General features: G+C 38.5%; 2 protein-coding genes across 3 annotated transcripts in view; both read left to right on the forward strand.

Annotated features, from left to right (window-relative positions):
• LOC125036153 overlaps window positions 1-4,038 on the forward strand; it is a 6,365-nt gene extending 2,327 nt beyond the window's left edge. For both annotated transcript variants that reach the window (XM_047628573.1, XM_047628574.1), the window contains 4 exons: window positions 209-484; window positions 1,286-1,376; window positions 1,553-1,724; window positions 2,470-4,038. In XM_047628573.1, coding sequence (XP_047484529.1) covers window positions 209-484; window positions 1,286-1,376; window positions 1,553-1,724; window positions 2,470-4,038 — 2,108 coding nt within the window. The remainder of the gene's footprint in view (window positions 1-208; window positions 485-1,285; window positions 1,377-1,552; window positions 1,725-2,469) is intronic.
• Window positions 4,039-4,055: 17 nt separating this feature from the next.
• Window positions 4,056-10,000, forward strand: part of LOC125035790 (breast cancer type 2 susceptibility protein homolog) — a 20,789-nt gene continuing 14,844 nt past the window's right edge. Inside the window, exons 1-7 of the mRNA XM_047628004.1 lie at window positions 4,056-6,198; window positions 6,237-6,797; window positions 7,002-7,171; window positions 7,778-7,860; window positions 8,191-8,388; window positions 8,917-9,064; window positions 9,844-9,955. Of these exons, the coding sequence (XP_047483960.1) occupies window positions 4,056-6,198; window positions 6,237-6,797; window positions 7,002-7,171; window positions 7,778-7,860; window positions 8,191-8,388; window positions 8,917-9,064; window positions 9,844-9,955 (3,415 nt within the window). The remainder of the gene's footprint in view (window positions 6,199-6,236; window positions 6,798-7,001; window positions 7,172-7,777; window positions 7,861-8,190; window positions 8,389-8,916; window positions 9,065-9,843; window positions 9,956-10,000) is intronic.

The raw sequence follows: 10,000 nt of genomic DNA on the forward strand, positions 1-10,000 counted from the left end.
TTGCAAGACAACGTATAGGTTTATTTGTCATTGGTTTGATCATTTGCAACATTTTATGGAGGAATTACACATCAAATGGGAAGCTTTATTATATTCATTTCAATATTAATGAGAGAAGAAATATGTGTTTGTGTATGCATGTGCATGTGCATGTGTATGTGTATTTGTATATGCTTTTGCATTTTTACAAGCTCCCTCTGTTCTCCAGACCTGGGAGATGCAAAAGAGAATTGGCTGCAGCACCTTCAAGAACAAGCCTTATTAAAGAAGAGAGCACAGAAGGAACAAAAAGGTCATGGTGGGTCACCTGGAATGCCCGCAGGCGATTACTTTGAATCAGGTCTTCGGGAGGGATCCTCAGGGAGAGCTTCAACAAGGAACAGCAAGTGCTCAACCCCACGCACTCCAGAAAAGCTGATAAAGTCACCCTTTTCCGCGTTGCTTGATTCAAGTTTCATCACTCCTACACTTGTGCTGTCACACTGTGAGTAAACAGAATAGATTCTTTTGATTTATTCATATAGTTAAACATGTGTATAAGGGAAACAAGAAAAGGTGTTTTTATAAGCAGGTGATCTTTATGGACAGGTTAGCAACTATTTTGGATTTATTCCCATGCTGCCAGGAAAATGTAGTGTTCATTGTAATATTATTTTGTGAAATGTCTGCACATAGATGGCTCTACAACTGTTCATTTTAATTTTATTTAAATTATTTATTTATTTATTTATTACTTTTTTTTTATTATCATTATTATTTTTTTTTTTTTAATGAAAGTAATAGGGATAGATAGGTAGTACTAGTACTAGCTGACTGAAAGACAACTAATAAACTCAGCTAACCGTGGGCAGTGGAATTGTGTCAAAGGCCAGACAGTATTACATTTAATTTACCTTGAGCTACCCTAGTAGCAAATCTCTTGTTTAACAATAGGCAAGCAAAGTAGGTTCACTAGCGCATGGTCACTGAAGCTCAACCATTGGAAATGAGATTGCTGTATATAGACTTATACAGCTATACTGGTTACATCAAGCAGGAGGTTATTATATATAGATAGTTTATAAAATGATTTTTCTGAAGGAGAAACCTGGGTTTTATACAGGTGGTTACTAAAACATATTTGACCATTTTTCCCATTAGAATTGGCATTCAGATTGATCATACCTAACATTATTTTCTATGAAGATTATAATTCAGAAGTGAATTTTATAGAGTTGTGTATTATGTGTCTGAAGTTAAACAGATTTTCATGTTCTCTTTTGTCTCTTCTTTTGACTTTCTTCAGCAAAGGATGATGGAACACCAGAGACCTCTCGTGTATCTCCGCCCTTCAACCCGTACGCATTGGGACTTGATTTATTCTCTCCTCTTGTCAGGTAAGATTGCGAGTTTTAGTGGTTAGATTCCCATTCTTCAGACCGGTTTTGCCTTTTTCTTTGTTTTGTCTTTTTCATTTTTTTTTGTCCCTGGTCCGTGGATTTATCTGATTTAATTACTAAATACTCCTTCATATATGTAGTGTAAATGAACTTATAACATCCCTGTGTTCCAGCAAAACCAATACATCTGTGAAATTAGCTGCGAGTTTGGGTGCCAACCTTGACGACTCTCTATCATCGTGGACAAGCGCATTGGCCACGCCTCTCACCACAGATGCCAGCGGACAGACTCCCACTACACTGGAGCGCCTCACCTTACACCCCAAGCAAGGACTTAGGCAAAAGGTGAGATAGGGAAAAATGCCTTTATCTGTTCTGTTGTTTTGAGCGGTGTGTGGAAGGTTGCAGCTGTTCCTTTTAGCATCTTTGTTGTCTGTTCATGGAACTAAATGTACCATGATCCTTTTCCAAGTATGCGAGCCCATAGAATCTACCTCATCAGGATTCAGGCTAGCCAGATCTTACGATGTTCATGACTCAGCCCTGCCCTCTTCCTCTTTTAAATCATCTTGGTCTATAGCATATTTGTTGATTAAGCTTTGGGTCTATTGAGATGTTGATATTTTTGCAAAGTGATATGATTTGGATTTATATATCTATATGTGTGTGTGTGTGTGTGTGTGTGTGTGTGTGTGTGTGTGTGTGTGTGTGTGTGTGTGTGTGTGTGTGTGTGTGTGTGTGTGTGTGTGTATGTATGTATTTATATATAGAAATATGTATGTATGTACAGGAATATATATGTATATATGTGTATATATATATATATATATATATATATATATATATATATATATATATATATATACATATATACATATATATTCCTGTACATACATACATATTTCTATATATAAATACACACACACACACACACACACACACACACACACACACACACACACACACACACACACACACACACACACACACACACACACACACACTCTTACACTCAAACTCACAAACACTTACACACACCCACACACATTATTATTATAAACACTTGGGAAACCTTTTTGAATTATTTCAGGTAATGGTACGCAGCCTTTTTAGCCCCCGGACTCCAGGCACCAGCACTCACACAGATGGAAGCCCCAACTTGGGGATTATAAAGTGTTATTCTCCCATCCCTACCTTCAACAACAGGGCTGTTCTTAACCAGCAGAAACAAATGCCTGAAAACAATTTTTTCCCCTTAGTTGATGACACTCAGAGCTTCAGAGTTTATGATAAAGGGAACAACAGTGAAGAGGGAAAGCAAATGCAGATTGATGGCACAAATCAACTAAAAGGGTCAGTGTTAGCTCAAAACACCATTAATTCTGATAAAGACAGTGGGCTCGAACAAAAGACTAAAGGACCTGGTCAGATTTTGCATCATGGAACAGATTTTTCACTTCCCTCTTCCCCTGAGGAATCGTTAGAATGTCATAAGCTTGGGAATAATCTGAAACCAGGCAAAGGCACTCAGCTTTGCAAGAATCCATCCATCATTTCTATAAGTCCTACCAGTGCAGAGGTGAGGAAAGTGAGGGAGTCAGGGCAAAATTTGCAAAGGAACCACATTGGTACTTCTAATTCAGGTGAGGGAAGCATAATGCAAGACAGATTTCAGGGATGCAGTGAGGAAAATCAGAGTAAAAGTCCCTTTGACCTGATCTGTTCCCCTATAAAAGGGAGAAGTACTGGAGAGAATAACATGCATGATGCTAGGGAGCTGGAAAGTCTAACAGAGGATCGAGAATCCTTGTGTAATAAAAGAATTGAAGAGGAATCATATGTAGAACAAATGAACTATGAATGTACAGTTTATGAAAAGGAAACTTTATCAGTAGCATGTGAAACTACCATGCCAGAGAAAAATATTTGTGATCATTCAACTTTAGTAGAAGAGAAGACTAGTCCAATGACAAAAGAGCCTCCTAAAACTCTCTCAGTGCCATTATTCAAAAAGGAAAACAAAGTGATGAAGGAACTATATAAAAAAGATGAAGGACCAGTAATAGAAGGTTACACTTCCACCCCAGATTCAAAGGCTGTCCTGAAAAAGCTCTCTATCCACAAGAATAAGAGGCATTCTGGCAAGTTTTTGTACCCAAGAAAGTCAGAAGCAGGGTATGAGAAACTCAATATGAAGTATCAAGAGTGTCTGGATGATGCCCAGAGTACAGTTGTAGAGACAGATATGGCTGACATTACAACAGAGCATGTGCCACAGGAATCTAGGGTAGCAAAAATACCAAAGGACATCCATGACATAGCAAACAGACAGCAGAACTTTGTATCCCTTGCCACGCTTGAGAAGGATGACCGTCTGGGAATAGAGAAAGCCCTGAAAACCAGTGAGACAAAATGCAGAGCTCAGATGGAAAAAGGAAGCCAGGAAGAGCCAGTGAAACAAGATTCAGAAAAAGCAAAGATAGTCTCAGGGAAGCTTCCTGAAGAAACTGCAATTTCCCCTTCAAGGGAGGAGGGAAAGGCAATAGATTTTGCGAAGGTGAATAGAACGAGTAAGGATGAAAGATCTGAAGCCACTCAGCCAAAATCAGATGACCTTCAAACCGACATAGGATTACAGGTGGTACCACAGAGGATTTGAAATCAAAAAAAGAAATGATGGAGCATTCAGGAGGTACAGTCACTTTTAAAGCAGAGAAGTTTGAGCTGCCCTTAAGTCAGAGTCTAAAATCGGAAGCAAGTGAAGCCATGGATGATAGTTTTAACGATATTGATTTTGCAGAAATAGACTGGAATTTTTGTGTTCCTAATGCAAAAACAGAAACTGATCATAGGTCAGGAAAAGATTTGGCTGATGATCGCTCCCTGAAAGGGGATAGTGAAGATGCTGGTAAAGGAACCAAAGGCTTTTGTGGATTTTCAACTGGCCTAGGAAAATCGGTGAAAGTCAGTGATAAAGCACTTCAGCATGCTAAGAAACTACTTGAAGATACACTAGAAGATGAATATGTGAAAGATAAAGTAACTAATAAAGAAGACATAGAAGCCTATCCCAACAGTGTTTCTAAGAATACAGGAGTGAAAACAGTTCTTAGACATAATAAGAAGTCCGTGTCTAGCAACTTTGAAAGCTCTGAATATATTATGGGGACAGATGCAAAATGTGAAGACTCTTCAGGAGATGCCAACTATTGCTGCCTTTTCAATGGCTGCAATAGTGTGTCAGGTAATCTTAACCTACAGTCTCATCAGACGGAAGCATCATCTCCAGTGTCTGAGAATTTGTTTCATCACAAGGCAGATCAACTAGCTTGTTTAGAAAAGGTATCAAAGGAATCAACTTCAAATGCAAAATTAGTACAGGATACCAATATTGGCTTTAAAACTGCAAGAGGTACAAATATTGTGGTTAATCCTGAAGCTCTTAACAAGGTGAAAAGGCTTTGGGCAGAAGAAATGAAACTGGAAGACCAACAGGTTCAGACCTTAAGTGTTATGGATGATACTGAATTTGGTTTTAAAGGTAAGGAGACTATTTTTGATTCGAATATTAAGTTCCCAAAAAATCTGCAAATAGGAAATGCAATGCCAGGGTTTGCTACAGCTGCTGGAAAAGCACTTACAGTTAGTGAGAAGGCCTTGAAAAAAGCACAGGGCCTTTTGGAGGAAAGTAGTGAAGAAGCCAAACTGCACTACAATAACTTGAGTGGTAGTGTTGATAGTACCAGACAGGTATTGAGAGAAGAAAAAGAAGGAAGAACAATCCAGAATCAGAGAAGTAACACACCTGCACTAAAGGATGAGGCCAGAGATATAATGAATAGAGAAAATTATCAAGAATCTAAGACAAGTAGTTCTTCTGCTGTGCTTATATCACACAAGCAAATGGATGAAACTAAAAAACTAACAGAAGAGTTAGCAGATGTTGATGGTAAATGTAGTGGTGACAAACTATCCTGTGCACAAGTCAAAGGTCCTACCAAATCCAGGGATTTTGAGCATCTACAACAGTTTGGAGGTTTTTCCACAGCACGAGGTACAAAGGTGAGGATCAGCAATGCAGCCCTTCTGAGAGCAAGGAAGCTGTGGGAGGAAGATGACACCACCTCAGGTGATTTGCCAGATCCAAAGTTTGGGAACACCTTACAAAGTATGGTATCGAGTGAAGTTTCTGAGACTCAGACCAAGGAGAGGGAAAAATCCTTGCATTCAAATAAGGAAGCCATTGCTCCATCACCTAATAATTTTCTGGGCTTTTGCACAGGTCAGGGTAAGCCTGTTGAGGTTAGCAAAGAGTCATTAGCAAGGAATAGGAATATTTTTGAAGATATTGATATTCCTGAGGATGAGAAATCACATGGTACAAGAGCTGAAGTTCTGCAGCCAGAATGCAAGTCCAAAGATTTTGCAGATGTTGGAGGAAGGAATTTGGAAGTTAATGGAGGCTATGAAGTGGGGAACACAAATAGTGTCCTCGATTTGGAGGAGAAATTAGCTGGTGAGGAAAAAGCCTATAACTTAAATCAAAACTTTAATTCTCATCGTGGCTTTGTTACTGGCAGAGGGAAATGTGTAGAAGTTAAAAAAGAAACTTTGGAAAGGGTGAGCAAAATGTTTATGGATGAAAATGATATTATAGAATGTGAAAAGAATTTGGAATATAATGAAAATAACCTTAGAAACTTGGGAATATTAAATATGGATGGAGAAAATGCATCAAAGAAGGAAAAGCTTAGAGAACATGAAGATGAACACATAGAAGAAACAATAGATTTTCCAGTTAAAGAGCAACACTGTGCAGGTAACAATGAAAAAGAACGACACCATCCCCAATCTTAGGCTCACAAAAGACCACAACAAGATTGGCAGCACTGGATAGAGGGGTGCCTATTAAATGTGGGAAACGGAAATTTTCTGAATTGGGGCTGGCTGAACTGGACCCAGATAAACAGATTGCGAGACCTTCAAACAAGAGGCTGTCCCTTGGAAATTCAAGAAACACCAATGGAATCCCAAGGAAGAGCATCTCGAAGCTAGGAAGGAGAGGTCACTCACAGTCAGCCAAAACCTCCCATGAAATGCACCTCAGTCCAGCTGCAAAGTCTCAGTCACAGCCCACTCTCCTGGCACCCAGTCCCCATCCCCTTCCACCAGAGAGTCACACAAAAGCACAAGACAGTCTGCAGACACTGGGGAAAATCACAGCTTTAACAGACACCCAGGAGATATGTGCTATCACAGAAGCTTTCTTGGAGGATGATTTGAGGGAAGGGAAAGATTCATTGGAGAGTTTTAATAGGAAGAGGTCGAGAGAAGCTTCAGGGTATGATGGGCCTTCTGGCAAGAAATTCAGAGTACCTCAAATGCCTTGCAGTCAAATGGAGGATGCAGAAACATATGGTAAGGTTGTTTATATCAAGTTGATTTAGTTTCAAAGGATACTTTAGTAATGTGTTGACTGACGTGATATTAATTTTTTCACTATATGCAAATATACATGAATGACATCATTATAGGAATTCAGTGGACTGATATAAGAAAATATAACTGTTTCTGTAGTGCTTGGACAGTCAGGAGCATAATGCATTTCTATACTGCTGACAGCTGCTGATGAGGTAGTAGAGTCAGGCAGGGAGATGGCACGGCTGAAGCAGAGAAAGGTGGCTCAGTATAAAGAGAAGCGCCCTGTGACTCCCATCCAGGGTGTCCTTCACAGGTTTCGGAGTGACAAGAAGCATTCTAGGATCAAGATGCAGTCCTTAGGCTCTTTAAAGGTAAGGGTAAGAGAACAAAGGGTTTTGACCTGCAAAAAGTTTCAGATTTTTGTATTAAAAAAATAATAAATGATAATGAATAAAATAACCACAATGACAACAACACCTTGAATAATGTCATGGTTATGCTAAAAAAAAAATACAGAGTTAGAACTCTTTGTTCCTCCTGTGATGATTTGGCAGGCAGGGACTCTAGATGAAGTCTAGGGATTTGAAAATGAACATTGGCTGGTCATGGCTTTTGAATTTATAGACTGGGGGATACATGTGTGTCTTTCAGATTCCTAAAGCAAGATTTAAGGGTGGTGATATTCATATTTATACTATTGATTAGATGTATTCTATCAGATATATATCTTGATCTTGTATAAATCACATAAGGTCACTGACAGTAACTATGAGCCTGAAAATTCTTTTTACAATCAGTAATTTTAGAACATAGAGAGGAAAAGTGTTTAAAAAAAAAAAATAATTATTATCTTAGTAATTATCTTATCTTGTTGGTGCTGGAGTGCTGTTTTATGTTTACTTCTATCAACTAGATATTTGTAATTTCTTCACCATGATGCTTGAATGAGCAAGAATCAAAGATATATTCTCACACAGGTCAACAGAAATGTTTCATGTGAGGTAGCCAGCATAAATGCCAGTAATGCAAGGATGTTTCGATTTCCTGTAAAGGACCGAAGGTGAATATCTTATGTGTTATCTGTAAAGTCAGATTCCTATCCACAGTATTTTTTCCTTCTTTCTTTTTCTGTCTTTTCATAACTTTGGAAAAATGGCAATATATGAACCTCTTTTTTTTTTTCTCTCTCTCTTTCTTTCTTACTTTCTTTACTGGGTTTTAGGAGATGACTTAAACAGTAATAGAAATATATCTAAATTATCATCATACAGCTGTTCACTATTCAAAATTGTCTTTTTATTTGTATTTTTTCTTCAAAAGAATAAGCTAGTTATTTGAAAATAACGTGCTTGGCATAAAGTCCTCATAAAGAGAGGTAATTTTCTGCCAGATGTGAAACTGTGACCTGTGAAGATGGCTGCACCTTGGTTCCAAGCTCAGACGGATTTATAGGAGTTAAGGAAATTGAGCAAGGATTTTTGGCAGCTCCAGGTGTTCACCCAGGCCTCGTGCCACCCTCCTGGGTCATTAACCATTACCGCTGGATTGTGTGGAAGCTGGCAGCGCTGGAGAGAAGGCTACCCCATAGGTATGTACACAAAAATGTCTTGCAATCCAGTCAACTTGTACTTCCTACAAGAGTCAAATGAGGTGTTTTGTGAATAAAAAAAAAATAATAAAAAAAAAAATAAAATAAATAAATAAATATATATATTTATATATATATATATATATATATATATATATATATAGTATGTATGTATATATGTATATAAAATGAATGGTTTTCTTGTTCTATTAACAATATAATTGATCATAACAGAACTAGTCTAAACACATAGACCACTAATTGATTTCAAGATTAAGATAGCAGATAAATACATGAGTTTCTGGAACTATACTCATCAGGCTTGTATGTTAGTGTTTTACTGTAGTTTACAAAGATATAAACAGATTGAAACATACCTGTTTGTCTGATTAAAATTACTCAGTAATTGAAGGGAAACAAATTTTATATATGAAAGTATATGAAACTATGCCATCTTTTGATAACCCTCTGAATATAACTGACTTCTTTCTTTATTTCTCTCCCATATTTGTGTCCACATCTAAACAGTACCTTGACACCAGAAAATGTTATGGCAAGACTCAAGTACAGGTACGACCGTGAGATTGACCGTGCTGAGCGCCCTATCCTAAGAAAGATAATGGAACATGACGATGTCCCTCAGAAGACCATGATCCTTTGTGTAGCACATGTTAAGGTGAGAACGGTTTTTGAAAAGAAAAGATAGAAAGGATGATGGCCAGTAAAAACTTATATTTTTTTCCTACTTTTTGACTCTCTCTCCCTCCCTCCCTCCCTCCCTCCCTCCCTCCCTCCCTCCCTCCCTCCTCCCTCCCTCCCTCCCTCCCTCCCTCCTCCCTCCCTCCCTCCCTCCTCCCTCCTCCCTACCTCCTGCCCCCTCTTCCTCCCTCCCTCACTCTTTCCCTCTTTCCCTCTTTCCCTCTTTCCCTCTTTCCCTCTTTCCCTCTTTCCCTCTTTCCCTCTTTCCCTCTTTCCCTCTTTCCCTCTTTCCCTCTTTCCCTCTTTCCCTCTTTCCCTCTCACCCTCTCTCCCTCTCTCCCTCTCTCCCTCTCTCTCCCTCTCTCTCCCTCTCTCTCCCTCTCTCTCCCTCTCTCTCCCTCTCTCTCCCTCTCTCTCCTCTCTCTCTCTCTCTCTCTCTCTCTCTCTCTCTCTCTCTCTCTCTCTCTCTCTCTCTCTCTCTCTCTCTCTCTCTCTCTCTCTCTCTCTCTCTCTCTCCTTCCTTCCTTATATATGTGTATGTATATATGTATATGTATATATATATATATATAATGCATATATATATATATATATATATATATATATATATATATATATATATATATATATATATTTAATATATATAATCTTATCTTAACAAGACTGCATAATGATGTATATCTGCTTGATATAAAATCTTATATTTGAATGGATGAGCTATCCTGATTTCTCTAATCTTTGTTTTGGGTTTGGCAGAAGACTCCCGAGACCACTCATGAAGGAGATGGCGTGACAGAGACAAGACCTCGCAGTCCATATGCTGCTTCAGAAACTATTCTGGAACTCACGGATGGATGGTACAGCATTGGTAGGTGCTCCATCTAGTCTTGTAATAGGGATTTAGAATCCTTTT

Source organism: Penaeus chinensis, chromosome 20, assembly GCF_019202785.1.
Source record: "Penaeus chinensis breed Huanghai No. 1 chromosome 20, ASM1920278v2, whole genome shotgun sequence".
NCBI lineage: Eukaryota > Metazoa > Arthropoda > Malacostraca > Decapoda > Penaeidae > Penaeus > Penaeus chinensis.